The sequence below is a fragment of the Clinocottus analis genome, unplaced genomic scaffold (assembly GCF_023055335.1).
Source record: "Clinocottus analis isolate CAN_PGR_092001 unplaced genomic scaffold, fCliAna1.0.p SCAF_22, whole genome shotgun sequence".
NCBI lineage: Eukaryota > Metazoa > Chordata > Actinopteri > Perciformes > Cottidae > Clinocottus > Clinocottus analis.
The window spans coordinates 2578974-2598823 of NW_027175954.1; the positions used below are offsets into that span (position 1 = coordinate 2578974).

Here is a 19850-nt window from a genome sequence, read left to right on the forward strand (position 1 = left end):
CCGGCGCGTTGTCGTTCGCGTCCTCCACCTGTATGGTCAGCGACGCCACGGAGCTCAGGGGCCCCCGGGTGCAGCCGTCGGCGGCCACGGCCCGGAGGGTGTACTGCGCCCGGCTCTCCCGGTCCAGAGACCTCGTGGTGCGGATCGCGCCCGTGAAGGCGTCCACCGAGAAGGCCCCCTGGCTGCTGTCCTCCGTCAGAGAGTAGGTCAGGTCCCCGTTGGACCCCTCGTCGGGATCGAAGGCGCCGACGCGCAGGACCTCGGCACCCGCGGGTAGGCCCTCGCCGACGGAGGCGTGGTAGCTCTTACGGGCGAAGGAGGGAGCGTTATCGTTCTGGTCCAGCAGCACCAGCTGCAGTTGGGTGGAGGAGCTGAGCGGGGTGGGGCCATAGTCGCGGGCCTGTATGGTGAGAGTGTAATTCTGCCTTTCCTCGCGGTCGAGGACTTGCGTGGTGCTGACGGCGCCGGTGCGGCTGTTGATGGTGAAGCGGCCTCTGTAGTCCTCATCTGAAAGACAGAAATGAAAAGGAAGTTCCCGGTTCATTTCTCACCATGAGATCTTAACGTTGTTGCTGTAAAACAGACAATAGTTGAGCCAAATAATCTAAACCACCTGAAATCTCTTGCGCAGACAAACGTTGCGAGTACAATAATTGAAAGTATGATTTCTCAAAGTTCAGCGAGTAAGTTCTTCTGCTAACTGCAATATATGTGAACAATGGACAGTTTGGGTCCATTTTCTTACCTCAGCGTTTGTTTAAAAACCTGTGCGATCGCTCACTTTCTTTCCCCTTTTTGAACCTCTTTTTTTTTCATAATGTCAACGAGTTCCCGGATCTCAGCTATTAACTTGGTGAGAAATGTTTTATTGCCAATAGAAATGACAGCCAAAACTACCAAATCGCGACCCAAACGGCGTGAGAGACGGAGCGCTCTCCCTGGGCTCCTTACCTAAAATGGAGTAGTGAATAGTTCCATTCTCTGCGTGGTCTGGATCCGAGGCCTGAGCCGTGTGGACCACCCCTGGAGGGAGGTTTTCTGGCAGGCTGATCTGGAAGGAGGACTGCATGAACTCCGGAGGGTTGTCGTTGTCGTCCAGCACGGAGCAGAGCACCGTGGCCGTGCCCGACAGGGGCCGCGAGCTGCTGTCACGAGCCTGGACTGCAGACATGAGCCAAGAGGAAGACACACCTTTACGCTCACGGCAGAAATCTCTGTGGGATTTTATCTAACTTTGATAGTCAAGGGGAAATCAGTTGTTTAACCAGGGGCACTGCAAATCACACTAACTTACACTTTACTTTGTTAACATGCAGGCGCTTAAAGGGTGTAATGTTTGACATAAAACAAAGCACTGAGGCTGGTGGAAAGGATATTAGTCTATGACCAAATACCTTCAAAGCTTAAGTGTTTGAGGCATTCAGTTATTTGACGTGATGATGGCGCTAGAAGTAAATTCAGGGGGTCAAAACATCTTCAGGATTCATCCTCTGGGGATTAAGAATAATACAAAACAAACAATAGTCCAGTCTACGTTACATATACTGCTACAGCTTTGTAGACGCGCCGAACAAAATTTGTATTTCTTTCCAAATTCGTCCGTCGGCAGAGCAAATTGTCCCCACATATTTCAATATTTCCCAACAAAAGCCTCGCGTGATTCTGGCACGACTTCAAGAGCGTTGCGCTTTTCTGTTATTAACTTTAATTGTTCATCATACCGCCCACCGCGCAAATGTTATGATAAAAACATCTGAAAGCAGTTTATCATTAAACACGGCGGAGTAGTTTGAATGTAATAGCTGTGTCTGCCCACGGGAGAGTGAAAGCAAACACTTCAAAAAGGAAGAGGGAGCAGTCAGCGGAGGTTCGACATACTGTAGCTCAGCCCGTTAAAGGGTCTACCGTTTCCTCGACATAAATCAAATCGGCTGAATTATGTTGCCGTCAAACAAAAGACTGAATTCTTTATGACTTTGGCTGAGAAGCGTGCCAAGAGAGAAGGTAGAGGAATGAGAAAGGAGAGAAACCGCTTGAAACTGGCTTTATGTGGCAGCTTTACTTTTCCTATATATATATATATATATATATATATATATATATATATATATATATATATATATATATATATATATCTACAACCCTTAGACTGATGTCCTGTAGGTGTAGCTGGTCAACACAAACTTTAAACCTACAACAACTTAATCTCTAAACCTGTGTCCATCTGGAGATTACGAAGAGTTAAGATTATTGACCCATCGGCACCTAACTTGTAAAAAAAAAATAAGGGTTTTCTTTTCCCATCTGGACGTCATGAAACGATGCTCAGCGAAGGCAACGTACCATGTGATCAATCTGAGGGGAATCAGGCGACCGACGCATTGCACCGTTATCCACGGAGCTCCAAAATGGCGCTCTTTAAAACCCTCCTATTACCTTTGGGGTCAATTTGACCCCATTCAATGTTTAATGTCTCCGAATAAATGATTGACATCATTTTTTTTTTGCTTCATATTTCATGAATTTTCCTCATTTAATGGGGACAACTGGGTAAACGCCAAATTAGCACGATGATATCTCGCGTCGGTGTTCTTTAGGGTCAATTTGACTTTTCACTGTGTAAACCATGAATATTCACACATTGGTTTTGGTTGTTTTGGATGATATTGAGGTCACTGTACCTATTGTATAATATTTAGAAAGTTTTAGCGCCCTGACGTTACGTAACAAAGTAATTAATGTGGTGCCCTGAGCTGTGTAATGAAGCGTGAGTGTTAAATTGTATTCATGAAACTCCCTGTGACGCTAGCAGAGGCTTGCCACCTCAATGTCTTCTTAGCCGTCTCTTCAACAGGGTTTCTGAACAGGTAGTGTTGTAATAAATTACAAGTACCACACGCCCCTCAAAGTGAAAAGACAAACACGATCGCTTCAAACCGCTCCTCGAGGACAAAAGTGCGTTTCAAGGCACTATTTCTATCCGCTCTTGTGTGTCTTGTCAGGCGTAAGGGCGTTCGTGTTGTACCTCTGAGAGTGAAGTGACGCTGCTGCTCTCGGTCCAGGTGGGAGGCGGTGGAGATCAGGCCGCTGTACGGGTTGATGCTGAAGAGCTCGTAGCCGGCGCCGGGCAGCAGACTGTACCACACCACGGCGTTCTCCTCTGGGGGAGGAACACGGGAGGTGAACGCTCGTTTACAGGCTTCAAAACTACATTTCAGAAAAAATGTGTAGAAAACTACTCAAATATAGCACAAGCAAAAATGTATATTAAAGGTTCCAACATTATTAATATGGTTATTTATTTAGTTAAGTGTTCTGTAACAAAAACATTGAGAAAGAAATGACACCAACTCTTGTATAAATCTCTATCAAGCAAAAATGTCATCCAAAAAGACAATTTTCCAGGCTGTATATTTAACATATGGCTCTACATAGAAATATTGTTTAATTTGAAAGTAAAGTCTACACTGAAAGTTATTTCCGTTATCATTTTTCCATGCGCATTAGACGTGAAATATTGTCTGTCATGAATAAGACCTGAAAAGAAGTCAATCATTACATCGATTAGCTTTCTTTTCTCTCTATAAAACAAGACAATGCTACTTCTAGATGCATGTTTTCTTTCAGTCTTAGCAGTCACATGGGTCCTGAGGTTGAGTTCAGCACCTCGTCAGGTGAGTCCATGTTTATGGCTTCCTTTTCAGACAGATGCCATATTGAAAACAGGACCATGGGGGTTTAGTAAATCACAGAATCACCTCTAAGCGGAGGAAAACTGTAATCTGAGAGGCCTTTTGCCGCAGCCGACCGGCCCTGAAACTGTCCTCCGTTCACCTGGACTGGACAATGAATGGATGCAGTGTTCAGGGGGGAAAAGACAATATGAGAGCTGGTGTGATGAAAAGAAAAGAAAAACCTGCATCGTGCAGTCATTAAGGCCGACTTCTCTTCACTTTTTAGTGGAACTATTTTCTCACAAAGAAACAAGTCTCTATGAAAACTGCTGCTCGCTCTGTGGATGTTTTATGGTTGTTGTTTTTTTTCCGGCGCTAAGTGAGAAAATGTGTCTTTTAGAAATTTGAGTAAACCAACATTTCTGCCAATGGTTCCATGAGTGGATTGAAACGTTTGAATGGTATTTGATATTTGCTCTTTTCCCAAGATATGGGTTGTATTTTATTTCATTTCTTTACACAATTTTGACCCAGAGGACGACTCAGCGATTCTTTTAAAATCCCTCAGAACGTTTTGAACATTTGCGCCGCAAAGTGAAACCGCGAGTAACACAAAGGTTAGCTGTCACACTCGTTGATGTTCTACTTCTCCTCTGACTGACTTCAACACATGGAAACTGGATACCGAGGCCGACACGAGCACAAAACAATGGTCATCTTTTTGGGGGAGCGTCGGTGGGGGTGGTGGTGGTGGGGGGACGCAGCAGAAATGATAATCAAATAAGACTGCTGGCGGAGCGGGCTGAGCTGCCAGACGAGGCGATTTGAGGAGACAGATGAAAACAACGGCGCCTATTGGCACAGATGGCTTGGATTATGGAAATCATCATGAGAGAGGACCTCTCAAAATCTCCCAGAGGAGCCGTATGCTTGCTGTTCTTGGACAATTCTCACCCCCTGTTCACATCGAAACCCCTCCTGTGCAGATCCTCCTGCCTCATGCCCTCTACCTTCAGTATTTAAAAGGACACGACGTGTTTAAATAAACAGGACTGATGTGTAGATTTGCGAATATGACCGTGGGGTTTAGATGAGCGAGATTGACCGGGATGCACAGCGAACATATAGCACATGAAGGAGGAGGAAAAGGGGGCAGGGGGTCGGTTCCCGATTGAACCGCTAATGGAGTGAAACAAAACAGACGACAAAGTTTCAACAAAACCCGGCAGAGTGAGCTGCTGCTCCACTGCATTTGTCATGTGGTACTTTGCTTTAAAAGACAGTAAAAACAAACTATTACCGCTTAAAACAGAGAAATGTTGAAGGGAAATTTCCTCTTTTTGACATTTAGTAATATTTACAGGTTCAAATGCTACAGAAAAAAAAATACTATTCATGTGTTCATCATTGATGATAAAATACAGGAACATTTTTTTGAGTTCAGACATTTTTTTGATGTGTTTAATGTTATATTTATGTGGCACTGTTTGGTTTGAGGCTGTTTGGCCTCGAGGAGACAAGCTAGTGCTGCCATCTAGGCTCCTTGGAGGCAAACTGCCATCTTTACTCCACAGAAGGAGTTCAGGCTGAACCGAAATGCTCGAGGAGGAAAACCGCAGCTCGTCTAACAGTTTCCTCATAAAACATAACCGAGATGTTCAGAGAAGACAACAATCTCCATCAACAGGAGCTCAGGTGTTGTCGGGTCATACAGATCATTCTTTATTTTCTCACAGGCAGTGTGTATATTTGTAAAAAAAAACAACACATAAAAAAAACAAAATATGCAAGTGCCCTTTTTTTTAAAGTGAATAAAAACTTTACTTTTCTTAGACGGCTTGGAAAAAAAGTTCAGCTTCTCAATTGTAAAGATTTGGTGAGCTCATGTATTTGACGTGATAATAAACTTAAAGTCTTTAGTCTTTTGATGTTGGTCAGCCCATCATCTTGGTCCTTTGGAAATTTGTGAGCCAAAACGATTATTACAATTATCGAAATGATAAACTGTAGATTAATTATTATTACGAACGTTTAATCCAGGGTTGCGACGAGTGCTACCTTTTTTATGTGTTAAAAAACAAACTGAATCATTGTCTCCCATTATTTTACTTCTATATGAAAGCATTAACTCCAAACTACAGAATTAAGACCAAACATGCTGATAATTCATCATAATCTCAGAATTATCACCTGAATCGTCGTCAGCGGCAGAGACCCGGATCACTGGTTCTCCGGGGTCTCTGTTCTCCGCCACGCTGGCGTTGTAGACGCTCTGGCTGAAGACGGGCGTCTGGTCGTTCACGTCCTCCACCTCCACCGTCAGCGTCTGGGTGGAGGAGAGCGAGGTCCGGCCGCGGTCCACCGCGCGGACGGTCAGGCGGTGGACCCGCCGCGTCTCGTAGTCCAGAGGGGCCGACAGAAGCAGGAGGCCTGGAAGACGGAGGAAGATGAACTCTGAATGGGATGACGATGTCTGGTAATCTTGCTTTAAACCTTCGAGAGCGACACGCAGTCAAACAAAACCACATACCGATTTTTCAGCATGTCGTTTTTAATGTCACTTTAAACCTTGATTTCTGCTCATTTGGTCACAAACGTGAACTATTTTGAATGTCAAGCTTTCAGGCGCTTCAATCTTTTGACCAATCAGAATATTTTTGTTCGGCAGGAAAATTATTTCATGAAAAGATTCCCAATAAATAGTGGACTGAAGAGCCAAATACCAATAGGACTATTTAAATGTAAAGATGTATATCCAATACAAACAAAATTATTTATAAGGTACTTATTTTTTTCTAAAGAACGTGCACACACAACATCTACTGACTGAGACATTTTACAGTTGGACTAAAATGGCTAGAAAACAGTAAAATGCTTCAAAATTTCCTGCACTCAAATTGACTTTGTCTTATCTATTGACATATACAGCAATACAAATAAAACAGTAGTGAGCTACTACCTGCTGATATATCCACCCAGTCTATCTCTCTATATATATGAATCTTACCTGTTTTCTCCGCCAGTGTGAAGAATCCGTCCTCGTTTCCAGCGATAATGACGTAGGAGACCTCCCCGTTTTCCCCGAGATCTCCATCTATGGCCACAAAATGATGCAGCAGACTCCCCACTCCCGCATCCTCCATCACCTGGACCGCGTCCGCCGATATGAACACCGGCCGGTTGTCGTTCACGTCCAGCAGGAACACCTGCGCCGTCACCGACGCCCGTCTCCGCTCGCCCTTCCTCTTGGCCTGGTCTGTGGCCGTCACGGTGAAGGCGAAGCTGGGGTTGGTCTCGCGGTCCAGCGGCGCCGTTACGGTCAGGCTCCCCGTGCGCGGGTTGATCTGAAACGGGAAGCGCGGGGACGACCTGCTCGCTTCGGCGTCCAAAGTCAGGGAGTAGCGCAGGTCGCTGTTGGGGAAAGTCCCGTCGGCGTCCCTGGCGTGGAAAGCGAACGCCAGCGACCCCACCGCGGCGTCCTCCCGCAGGCCGAACGTCACCAGCTTGTCGGGGAACCAGGGCGTGTGGTCGTTGACGTCCTCCACGATCACGCTGACCGGCACGGTCACGTTGGCGCCGGGGGAGAGCGCGACGTCCTCAGCTCGCACCAGGAGGAGGTACTGCACGGCCGACTCGTAGTCCAGCGGCTGGTTGACGTAAACGTCCCCGGAGGAGCCGTCGATGCCGAAGTGGACGCTCCCGTCGCCCTCGGAGATGGAATAGTGGACTCTCGCTGGGTACGAAACGGCGGCCGAGCCGATGACGGTCGCCGGCTCGGCGTCCTCTTTCACCGTGAAGCGCCTCGTGGTTTGGGGTTCGGCGCGGCCGTACAGAGCCGGCAGCCCGTGGACCTGCGGGTGAAATACTGTTTTTAAAACTCACAGCTACCATGTGACATTACAAGCCAAAACACCGGGAAGAATTAGAAGGGAGGAACAAAGACATATGCCATAGATCCCTGAGGTCAGAGAACCCTGGGTTTAAAGCATAGAACACAGCGTCACAAACTTTTACAACCACAGATTAGATATCTTGGGCATTCAGAGGATATACGGCTTCACTACTGACGATGAGCGGCTTGCTGAGAAGCTTCAGATTCAACTTTAGTGTCATTGCACATAGTCATAAATAAAAAACTACTGTGACAACGAAATGTACTTGGCATCTGTCCAGAGCTGACGCTTTCTATGATGTTCCTCAAGGTCTTAGTGTCTCCATGTGGGATTTTGGAGTCCTTTCTGAGCATTTTGATCCATTCTACAGGTTAAAATGGTTTTATTTCACACCAAACAAATGACGCCAAGACAAAACCTCCTACAATTTATGGGCATGGAAGTGGCCGTCACATACTTCCATCGTAATGTTCAAAGCGCCTGAATGTGACACCGTGTTTATTACAGATTTAATGACCCCGTGCTGAACCGCATCCAAAATGAACCCTAACCCTCATGCAGGAAGAAGCGGATGTTTTCGAAATAAATACATAGTCAATAAACGATGTTTTTCAATGTTGTACAACAATTACAATTACAAGATAAGACTAATTTCTGAGTCAGAATCAGTACACGCAGACTCCCTCCAGTAGTGTTGGCACAAAGTGGAGCGATGAACGCACCTGGACATGAAGGACTGCAGTGTCCTCCAGAGGAGGGACTCCGCCGTCCTTGGCCGTTACTTTCAGGGTGTAGAGCGGCTCGGTGTTCTCGGTGAACAGCTCCGTTGTTCGGACGTCTCCGCTTTCGCCGTCGATCTCAAAGTGTCCGAAACCCTCGACCTGTAAGTCAGCTGAGAGAAACACAAGGCGGTGCTACCCGGGAACTCGTCCATAACCCTGCAACAGGGAACACGCATCGTGTGTGTGTGTGTGTGTGTGTGTGTGTGTGTGTGTGCAACTCACCTGTAACCATAGACAGTGAGACTGTTCCATTTTCTCCTGCGTCTAAATCTTTGGCAAACATGTTGGTCACCAAGGAGCCAGCTGGTAGACCGGCCCATACCTGCAACAAGTGGGTGAGACTGCATATATAACCACATTGCACACTTTGAAGATGCCTATGTGCATTTAATTGTACATTACCATAATCTCAGCGGATGAAAATATAATAGTTCATGATGCAGACGTGTCATTAAGGGGAAAAAGTGAGCAGAACACCTCACACATCAAAGCCATTCAAGGTCTGTCCGTCTAGCAGGACCACACACGCTCAAGTTCAGCATCCAGGTGAGATTCTAACGCCATTACCTGCACGTTAAGCTCCTTGCTGGCAGGCAGGTGTGTGAACTGGGGAGTGTTGTCATTGACGTCCGTGACCAGGATGTGAGCGGTGGCGGTGGCGTTGAGGCGAGGGTGGCCCTGGTCCGTAACCATCACCTTCAGACTGTGCTGGCCGTGCTGCTCCCGGTCCAAAGCCACCCAGTTGATAATTTCACCTGGAAGGGTACACAGAAGGGACAAAAAGGTGAGGGCGCAAGGTGGCGTTATCGATGTGACTCTTTGGATACACTTTAAACATCCTTAACATACTTATAATAAGTTATAATCTTCTCATATCACGGGATCATCAAAGTTATAAGCACTCATACATCTTTATAATGCTTTATAACAATAATCATAACGCATTATAAAGCCTTTCATAATAACTTGTAATGGTCAAGTATCAATACTGACATTGTTTTCCCCATGTGTATCATAATTTCCGCTGTTGTACTATTAATAATGCCTTGAAATGTGATTATGAGTAACTCTAAATTGCTTTTAAGTCAAATATTACTTCACAACCGTTTGTGTTGTTTTTAATAGATACAATTATATATTATTAACCTTACTTAAATACCACTAAAAGATACTTCTAACCACATAATAATCACATTATAAACGATAAAAAAGGAGATTTAGTGACCAGCTATCATGAAATATTACGACACTTACTATAAAATGCTTTATAATGTGTTTTGCATTTTGTGTAACGCATTGTGAATAATAATGATGGCTTATAACTATGATTAAACCGGGCTATTAGCAGTTTATAACACACATTGTAGACATGGGTGCCATAGTAAGCGCGACCAAATCTGTCTACCTGTTTTCGCGTTGATGCGAAAGAACTTCCCATCGGTGAGCAGGATGTAGGACAGCTGTGCGTTTTTCCCAGAGTCCTTATCCGTGGCCTTGACCGCGCCCACCAGGCCTTGAGGCGACGCCCCCTCCGACACGGTGAAGTAGTACACCTCGCTGCTGAACGCCGGCGGGTTGTCGTTGACGTCCAGCACCAGCACGATCACCGTGGCCGTGGCCGTCATGTTCGCCGGCGAGGCCTCCCCGGCCGCGGCCAGCACGCGAAAACGAAACGTGGACTCCGTCTCAAAGTCCAGGTCGTGGGAGAGGAACAGCCACCCGGTGGTCGGGTGGACGCGAAACGGGGCCGGAGGAAATCCGGCCTCCGTCTCCAGGGAGTAGGCCAGGCCCGAGTTGGACGCGTGGGCTGCCCGGCTGCGGTGCGCCCTCACCTGGATGACCCTGGAATCTTTCCTGTAGCCCTCCCCTATCTCCACCTGGTAGACCAGCGTCTCGAAGGCCAGGCTGTCCTCGGCGGCGGTGCGGTCCACGTTGACGGCGAGGGTCAGCGTGGAGCTCAGGGAGGGTTCCCCTTCGTCTTTAGCCACGATCTCCAGGCTGTACCTCTGCTGGTGCCCCGCCTGTAAGCTCTGGACCAGCGTGACCGTCCCGAGGTCGCGGTCCACGGCGAACATCCCACTCCTGGTACTTTTCAGGTGGTACTGCATCCGCCCGTTGGCGCCGCTGTCGCGGTCGTGCGCGTGCGCGATGAACAACACCGTGCCCGGCGGCGTGTTTTGGGACACTGTGATGGCGTCGCCGGGTTTGGGGAAAACCGGAGCGTTGTCGTTGACGTCGGCGATGGTGATGTTGACCTGCGTGGTGCTGTACACCGGAGAGGCGTCCGTGAAGGACTGCAGCATCAGCAGGGCGTACGGCTGGGACTCGTGGTCCAGAGGGTTGACGTTGCTGATCAGGCCGGACTTCGGCTGGACGGAGAACAAACCCTGAGGGTCTCCGGAGGAGATCCGGTAGGACACTGATTCTGAGTCTGTGGAGGCGAAGTGATTTTATGAATAGATGAGCATCAAAACAGTAAACGCTGGTCTACGAAATGCTAAAGTCAAAAACTAAAAATGGTCCGGACGTTTTAGATATTTCTACCTCCCCAAAACCATGGAGGTTCATGAAAATTCCCAGTCCGATACAAACAGTATCTATTACATATTAATCAATAGTTTGCAGTCAGTATGCCAAAAAAATATACTGTACTGTTTTTTCTTCAGTCTATAGCATATGAGTCAACACATGCCGCACAACAATATCAAGTTGAAAAACACACTCGGCCTCCTGTGAGTTGAAAATTGCAGTCGTCCATATCGCAATTTCAATACAATTTCAATTGTATGTGCAGCCCTGCACAAAACACAAGAATTCTTTCCTGCTTAGATTTATTGAGCCGGATTAAATTGTGGAGGAGCTTGTGTCTCCATTACGCGGGGGGATGCACACACCAGCAGCAAACAGTTTTCAGAGGAACTATTTCTTTGGTAGAAAGTAGTTCTGCTGACAACAGCTCATGAGTTGGGTTGCTGATTATATATTGTGGCAAGAGGTGTTTATAGTTGCCATGTTTTTTAATGTCATTTCTTATTGCTGTGAAGAACACAAACAACTTTCAGCTGCTTTGATTTTTGGGGAAGAGGTGGAAATGTCAGAGACAGAAATCCAGGACAAAAAAAAAACAAAAATATCTGCAAGACGAGTAAGGGACGAAATAGGATTTTTTTGGGGTCTTTTTTTTTTGTTATCTCTCCAGTTTTGCCGCTTTGTGATATGAGTGAAAAAAGCCAGACGTTCATCATCGCTGACGGTTGGTGCTGTAACAAGACGGTTTGTGTGAGAGTTGGGTGAAGAAGAAAATCTTAAAATGAGTCGACACATTCGCAGTCCAATGTGGTAAAGCATGCCCAGAGGAACCCCAACATAAACACACAGCACACACAATAAAACAACAACAAGTAATTACAGAACAGATCAGGAGATCTCATTAATCCCCTCCAAGTGTTTGGTGCTCTTCAGTAGCGACCAACCAAACACTGAAACACGCAGACAGCTTGTGGGCGCTCGGCCCCGTCAAACAGGCCCAAAGCTGTTGTTTCCATTAATCTGTTAATTGATTAGACAACCTTAAATGACTGTCTCGAGTCAGGGAGCGCTTTAGCTGCTGGAGGGACTAAGTGGAGTTAGTGACCCATAACTCGAGGACCACAAAGAGATAATCCTGAAGGATCTGCTTTAAAGATACATCAAATATTATGCAGAATGCAAACTTCTTTATCTCCTCTTTCTGTGTTTGTTATATGTGAAACTCACTTTTACTTTCAAAAACATCAAATAAGCTCTTGCTAAACAAATGCTATGATACGCACATTTGTAATAGCGATCCATTCTCCACCAGTCCAGGTGTATTTTGAAGTTTATGACTGTCTTTGACCACTCAGAATACTAATACAATATATAAAACGTCTTTGACCCTTCATCATCTCTGCATGTGGCTAATGAGGATTAAAGATTAAACTTCTTCTTTACTTCTGTGCTCTTGACGTGTGGAAGGAGATTTAAACAATGACAATGATCGCTCAATTGTGTTTGTCACTATCATCTGTCAGGACAAATCCTGCTTTAACACTGCGTTTCACTCATTTAGTTCACCTTATTTCAATGTTTTTGTATAAACCGGACGGGGTAAATTTGTTTTCCGGCTGCTTTTTGACCAGAAAACGAGAATGTGTCCACATATGCGCTCACCCGCCGGGTTCATGGCCTCCACCGACCCCACAGGAGTACCCGGCGGTGCGTCCTCAGGCACCGTGAAGGTGTAGCGAGACCTCTTGAACACAGCTGGAGCCTGGGCGCTGCGTAAAACATGGATGGTGACCTCTGCGGGCCTGACTGAGGTCAAGCCCGCCCCGTCCCGGGCGGTTATTGAGAGCTTCACACTGGCTGCACCCAGGTGGGTCAGCGTGGAGGTCAGCAGGAGCATTCCTGCAGGGACGGAAACAAGTTACATGTTTTAGTCATGAAGCTCACACGAGGCCACACGTTCCACTACTTTATGACCAGTCATTTGTCTTCTGTATTGTCCTTTATTTAACCAGGTAGAAGTTTTCCTTAAGATTTGTGCTAAGATTTTTCAGTCATTTGATCATTTTTTAAAGCAAAAATTAAAAAAAAAAATACAGGTTTGTCTTGTCACTTGACAGATATTTCCTGTCAAATTTGAAGATTTTTTGTTTCATGATTCAATTTATTGAGAAAATAATCATCAGATTGATCAGTAAATAACATGAGTTGCATCCGCTGGAATCAAAACGTCCTTTTAAAAAGTAGGTCTCACGTGAGCAGTGCTACATACAACTAAAACAACAGCAGCCTGAAGAAAAAGTTAAGATACACCTTGTGAAAATCTTTGTGTCTTATTCAGTATTTTATTCAGCATTACATTACGGCCGCGTGCCAATCTTGCGTTGCTCGGGGCCTCACGGGGATATAAAGCTTTGGGCCTTCTGCGTCAACCCCTGCTGAGCACTGACACTGGTGATCAAGAGGACTTACACAACGTTAAGTAGCCGTTCATCCCTGAATGCCGCACTGCAGTCACATAAGTTACTGCAAGACGACTGAATGGATCTTTGTGACCAGTCAAAATCAGATAAAAACTCAATTAAAGTGTAACTATCCACCTGTTTCCCCCCCCCCCCCCTCTAAGCCACTCAAAACACTTACAAAACAGTGAAGATGCTAAAAAGCCGTGTTTTCTCATGGCTGCCCACCTGTTTCCTTATCCAGCGTGAACAAACTGGACACGTCCCCGGGAAGGACGGCGTAGCTGACCCGTCCAAAGTCGCCGGAATCTCGGTCGGCGGCGATAACGTTGAGGATCTCCGTGCCGGGCTGCGCGTGGCTGCTGATGCTCACGGCGTACTCGTCGGGGTTGAACACCGGAGCGTTATCGTTCAGGTCTTCCACCTCTATGTGCACGTAGGTTTGAGCGCTCAGGCCGCCCTGGCGTTTTGAAAAGTGAGGAAAGAAGAGAGTTTTGTTTGGGAAAGCAAAGCGACGCCGCGGTTCTCGTCACCACCACGGCGCTCGGACGTAAACGATGACGCTCCGGGCGAGAGAGCGGGATGTTAAAGCTAATCCACTCACTGGATCTTCGGCCTTGATCAGGATGTCGTGGACCGTCTGGCCCGAGTCTCGGTCGACGTCCTGGGAGACGCACAGCTCTCCGGTCCGCGGGTGGATTTTGAAGAGCGGGTGTTTGTCCTGCATGTCGAAGCCGTCGGACAGAGAGTAGAGCAGCGTGCCGAACTCGGGGCCGTCTGCGTCTGTGGCAACGAGCTAAAAAAAAAAGGAATAAAACACCGTTATTAACATCTGAGGCGCATTCAGGAGAAACTAGAAGAAGTATCAGGAAGAAGGAGTTTCACATGATCCTCAATGGATTTCACTCAAACATCCTCTGGACCTGCCGTCAATGATTCACTGAATAAAACTAGAGGAAGAGACGCTCTGCCCTCAAACGCCTCTCAGTGATGGTGTCGGATGTTTTATGTGTTTTTATGTACTATGATGTATGTGTTTTTTATTTATGATGATGTAATATGTCTTTTTATGTACTATGATGTATGTGTTTTTATTTATAATGATGTAATATGTGTTTTTATGATGTATTATGCGTTTTTATGTACAATGATGTATTGTGTTTTTATATAGTATGATGAATTGTGTGTTATGTACTATGATGTATTATGTGTTTTTATGTAGTATGATACATTATGTGTTTGTATCTACTACAATTTATGTGTTTTTATGTATGATGATGTATTATGTGTTTTTATGTAGTACAATTTGTGTTTTTATGTACTACAATTTATGTGTTTTTATGTAGTATGATATATTATGTGTTTTTATGTACTACAATTTGTGTTTTTATGTACGATGATGTATTATGTGTTTTTATGTACTATGATGATTTATGTGTTTTTTGTACAATAATATATTATGTGTTTTTATGTATAATGATGTATTACATGTTTTTATGTATAATGATGTATTACATGTTTTTATGTATAATGATGTATTACATGTTTTTATGTATAATGATGTATTACGTGTTTTTATGTATAATGATGTATTACATGTTTTTATGTTGTATGATGTATTATGTGTTTTTATGTATAATGATGTATTACATGTTTTTATGTTGTATGATGTATTATGTGTTTTTATGTATAATGATGTATTACATGTTTTTATGTTGTATGATGTATTATGTGTTTTTATGTATAATGATGTATTACATGTTTTTATGTTGTATGATGTATTATGTGTTTTTATGTATGATGATGTATTACATGTTTTTATGTTGTATGATGTATTATGTGTTTTTATGTACTACAATTTGTGTTTTTATGTACGATGATGTATTATGTGTTTTTATGTACTATGATGATTTATGTGTTTTTTGTACAATAATATATTATGTGTTTTTATGTATAATGATGTATTACATGTTTTTATGTATAATGATGTATTACATGTTTTTATGTATAATGATGTATTACATGTTTTTATGTATAATGATGTATTACGTGTTTTTATGTATAATGATGTATTATGTGTTTTTATGTATAATGATGTATTACATGTTTTTATGTTGTATGATGTATTACATGTTTTTATGTATAATGATGTATTACATGTTTTTATGTTGTATGAATCCATTTCCACAACTTTAAGCCACTCAGTGTAGCGACACATCTGCTATAAGCAGACGGGCCGGTGTGAAGTCAGCGTTATCTGTCGACGTGAAGATGAAACCTGTCGTAATCGTGAGGCACAATACGTGTCTTGTTCTACTAGAGAGGGTCAACATCATAAAAGCATAAAACAATCCTCATAATCAAAGGCGGAAGAGTATCACTTCAGTGGAAAAGAAGCGGCGGACAAACTGCAGAGGCAAAGACACGCCTCGGATCCGGCGGAGATCCTTTCATGTCCCGCCTTTCATAAAGATAAATATCTTCTCAGGGTTTATGAACTCTGAGCAGAGGGAGTTTTACAGACGCGGGTCATGGTCTGACTCACACGACGACTTTTCAACCAGCGTTATATCTCTTTAGGACTGCCAAGAGAACTATTCTGATGTACTGTGCATATTATCTTTGTATTTTGGACTGACACCACTAACTCCTGCAGCTTCTGAGATACCACACTCACTAAACAGCCACCTGCACCCAGAATGCACCTGTGAAAACACTCGTTATTAATTAGATCATAACTCAGAGCAAGTTCATGGCACGTAAAGTAGTCTGATGCAGTTCTGAGTACTGAGAATAAACCAGTTGCCAAAGACTCTTGACAAATCTTTAACTTATGGCACACATTGAACGTTGCCTCTTCCAAAAGATGCACGTTATTTGCATATTTCAGTATGTTTGTGGTTTTTGTGAGTAGAGCTTTTGGCCCTAGTTTCAAAATGTGTGTTTCAGCAATTGCAAAAAAGTATATTTCTATAGTCAATGTTTAATCCGTTTGTTATGAGTACAGAAACAAGGTCAATGTATCTTGTGTGATGGGCTTCAGCGGGAGTCGTACCAGGCATCGCAACTGTCAATAAAGTCACAGAGCTGAACTGGGAAGGGTGTGTTTGTTGTGTTGTGTGCGTTCAGGACGAACACTGGTGTCTTTGTGTCGTCAGACTGAAGGCTACTTTTGTCTGCAATGTGAAAAACTGACGGCAAGAATAAGATGTGAAATGATCACACTGGAGACTTTTCTTAATTGCTCTGGTTTGCGCTTGAATCCTGAGCTTTTTGTAAAACTAGTCTAGTGATAATTGTTAAATCGAAAGTGTGAGTAAGGTGTGTTCTTGAGCAGCAGTTCTTACAATTTTTGCCACGTGACCCTTTAAAATAAAGCAATGCCTACTTGCGGAAAAGATAAAACTATCCAGCATTTCACAGGATGAAAAGCAAAGATTAGAGAACTCTAGTTCAAATACCTGTGCTGACGTAAACGAAAACAACTCCTCTTGTTTGTCTGGACAAGTCCTTCATTTCACTTGGCTTGGAGGCCTCAACAGGATGGGATGAAAGTTGACCAAGTGGTCTTTACTTCATCATCATTTCCTGTCAGCTTTTCAACCACAAACCGTTCAACAAATGCTTCAAAATGACCCCTAAAAACTTGAAAAGTGTACTGGTGTGATGGGGCATTTCTCAAAACCTGGACATGTATCTGCTATTGGCATGGGGGGTAAATGAGAAAATGTTGGGGGGGGGGGGGGGTTTGGTGCACTTTAAGCGAACTATTCTCCCACATACTTGTAAAAAGCAGCTCCCGACGTCACTGTGCTCGGGTATGGACACGTTGTACAGCTGCTGCTGGAACACAGGCTCGTTGTCGTTGACGTCCTCCACCAGCACGGTGACCGTGGCCGTGGATGACAGAGCCGGCTCCCCTCCATCGGCCGCCACCACCAGGAACCAAACCTGCGCCTGCGTCTCTCTGTCCAGAGCCGCAGCCGTGGTGACCAGGCCCGACTCCGGGTCGATGCCGACCGGGACGTCCCGGCTGGACTCGGGGATGGAGTACCTGACATCCGAGTTGACGCCCTCGTCGTCGTCCCGGGCCCGCATCTGGATGAGGGAACTCCCCCGAGGCGCGTCCTCGGACACGCTGATGACGTACGCGTCCTTCTCAAACGCTGGCGGGCAATCGTTGGCGTCGGTGACCCTCAGGAGGAGCGACGTCTCACTGTACAGGGGCGGGCTCCCCAAATCGGACGCGTGCACCTTCAACTCGTACAGATCCTGCTCCTCCCTGTCGAGCTCGGCGCGGACGCACAGCGCGTACAGGAAATCATCCGTTTGCGTCAGCGTGAACTTCCCGGCGGCCTCCTCGAGCGCGACGGCGACCCTCTGCCCCAGAGAGTCGGGGTCCGACACGGAAATCCGGGCGACGTAGTCCCCGACCGCCGCGGCCTCCGACACCACGGCGTCGCCCGACTCGCTGAGAAACAGCACGCTGACGGCGGGGCTGTTGTCGTTGACGTTGAGCACCTTCACGCCCACGAACGTGCTGCTGTGCTCCGGCTGCGCCCCGTGGTCTCTGGCGCTGACGATCAGCTCGTGGAAAGCCTGCGTCTCGTAGTCGAGCGGCTTGTTGAGGGTCACCACCCCGCTGGTGGCGTCGATGGAGAAGACCTCGTTGGGGTCACTCTGCCGCCGGTTGATCTCGTAGCTTATTCGGCCGTTGTCGCCCAGGTCGAGGTCGGTGGCGTGGACCTGGCACACGGCGGACGTCGCCGGGGCGTCCTCGGCCAGCGAGACGTGGTACTCGGTCCGGTTGAACGCGGGGGGGTTGTCGTTCTCATCCAGGACGCGGACGTTCACCCGCAGGGTCCCCGTCCTGGCCGGCACGCCACCGTCGAAGGCCTCGATGGCGAGGGAGTAGAAGTCCTGCGTTTCCCTGTCCAGTCGGTTTGTGAGGATGAGGTCCAGGCTCGCGTGGTCCTCAGATCCACCGCGGTACTCCAGGTGGAATAACTCCCCCATGTCACTCTGCGTGATCCTGTACCCCCGGGTGCCGAACTCGCCCTCGTCTTCATCTTTAGCGCCTTCGAGCTGGAGGCGACTCCCCGAGGGGCTCAGTTCGGAGATTTCCAAGTCAACCTCCTCCGAGGGGAAGACGGGCGAATGGTCGTTCACATCCTCCACCTCGAGCTTCACTCGTATCATTTCCCCTGTGAGGGTGGCTGCCACAAACTCGTATTTGTCTCTGCTCTCTCTGTCCAGGACCACCGCGGTGGAGATGATCCCCGTGTCCGCGTCTATTTCCAAGTCCCTGAACACGTAAGAGTCTCTGCTCTCCGAGATAAAGAATCCGGTGCTTGGCCTGCTTAACCCCGCTCCCAGGTCCCCAACGATGGTTTTAGCGGGCAGACCCTCTTTGACAGACAGCGTCAGGTTGAACACCTGCCCGAGCGCCTGCGCGCAAAGCTGCGACAGCGCGAGCGTCCGAAGGAGCCACGTCGCGGCACTTTTTCGACCCATTGCTCCTTTCCACATGCGGCGTTGACCTGTTTAAGTGTGTGAGTCGAAGCTGGGCCACATTATCTCCGTCTCAAAAGTCACGCTTCTCAATCACATTCCGGAGCACTTCTCCAAACCAAAAAAAAAAAGGTAAACGCACCGTGCATTTTTGCGCGCGAGGAAACAGCCAGCAGTCATTCTCCATCACAATATTTCAGCAGCTTTTTTTGGGGGGGTGGGGGGACCGTGATTTTGGAGGCTCGATATCCACGCATCCAGCAGCGCAAATCCCCAAGGGCTGCTTTCTTCACACGTCGTGGCACGGAGTGGCCACAGAGCACCAACTGTGCGCACTGAACACACCTCCTGGCGGGCGGCACGTCCCCGCGCTGATCGGCTCCATCTGTGGCCCTGATTGCTTAAGATTTAATGAGGCTGAGGGATTACCTCCAGCGCCGCGTGCTGAAAGGTGCCGTAGTAGCTCGAGGTTGACCTGCTGGAGATCCTCAGGTGTGCAGCCGGGAAGTGAAGGAAACCAAAGATGGAGCTCATGCGGAGTGAGCTGCTGAGGGAAAGTCGAGCTATTTGATGCAATCTGTGATTCGCCCAGTCGGGTTTTTGTGAAGTTATTTGAATAAATCAAATAAATAAATTGTTTGACGAGGTTCACTTTTGGCAAAAGTCCATTGAGTATCGGCGTGGCACCCTCTTCTGGTGAAAACGACAACTGCAGGCATTGCACTGTGGAAGTTGATGATGCAACACAACCCCAAGCAGACCAACAAGCCCTGTTTGTTGTTTAATATCGTTAACCAGCACAGTTATGGGCTCAAATTATGGATTTGACTGAAAAGCTCAGGGGCCAACTCAAAGAGAGACACCCATCAACCAGGATGAGGCGTCGATTAGAAACATAAAGAGACACCAAACTACAAAGATATCTGAAATGACTATATGGACACCAAAAAAAGGCCTCATAATCATAAAGTGTAAGAGAGAGGTGGTGGGGCCTTTTGCACG

At 46.4% G+C, this 19850-nt stretch overlaps 2 protein-coding genes across 2 annotated transcripts; both read right to left on the reverse strand.

Moving 5' to 3' along the window:
* Positions 1 to 36: 36 nt before the first annotated feature.
* Positions 37 to 6817, reverse strand: LOC137793323 (protocadherin-23-like). Its single transcript, XM_068589415.1, has 6 exons — positions 6682 to 6817; positions 5865 to 6104; positions 3026 to 3160; positions 952 to 1161; positions 151 to 507; positions 37 to 53 (listed from the first exon to the last, which is right to left on the reverse strand). The coding sequence occupies exons 1-6, from the start codon at positions 6815 to 6817 to the stop codon at positions 37 to 39; spliced, it is 1095 nt and encodes a 364-aa protein (XP_068445516.1).
* A 1556-nt stretch (positions 6818 to 8373) lies between these two features.
* On the reverse strand, positions 8374 to 18851 carry LOC137793324 (protocadherin-23-like; the record flags this gene model as incomplete). The annotated part of the gene is made up of 8 exons (XM_068589416.1): positions 17121 to 18851; positions 13942 to 14133; positions 13566 to 13797; positions 12541 to 12777; positions 9755 to 10780; positions 8917 to 9104; positions 8572 to 8671; positions 8374 to 8459 (listed from the first exon to the last, which is right to left on the reverse strand). Coding segments are annotated over exons 1-8 (3792 nt in total), but the record flags the coding sequence as incomplete, so codon positions are not given.
* Between the last annotated feature and the right edge of the window lie 999 nt (positions 18852 to 19850).

Bases quoted from the DNA above. Each gene is read 5' to 3' on its own strand.
- LOC137793323 (XM_068589415.1), bottom strand. From the start codon at position 6,817: ATGGAGGATGCGGGAGTGGGGAGTCTGCTGCATCATTTTGTGGCCATA. The intron at 6,105-6,681 runs GTAAGATTCATA...TCCGTCTTCCAG, and splicing joins CACACTGGCGGAGAAAACAG to GCCTCCTGCTTCTGTCGGCC. The intron at 1,162-3,025 runs GTACAACACGAA...TCATGTCTGCAG, and splicing joins GCGTCACTTCACTCTCAGAG to TCCAGGCTCGTGACAGCAGC.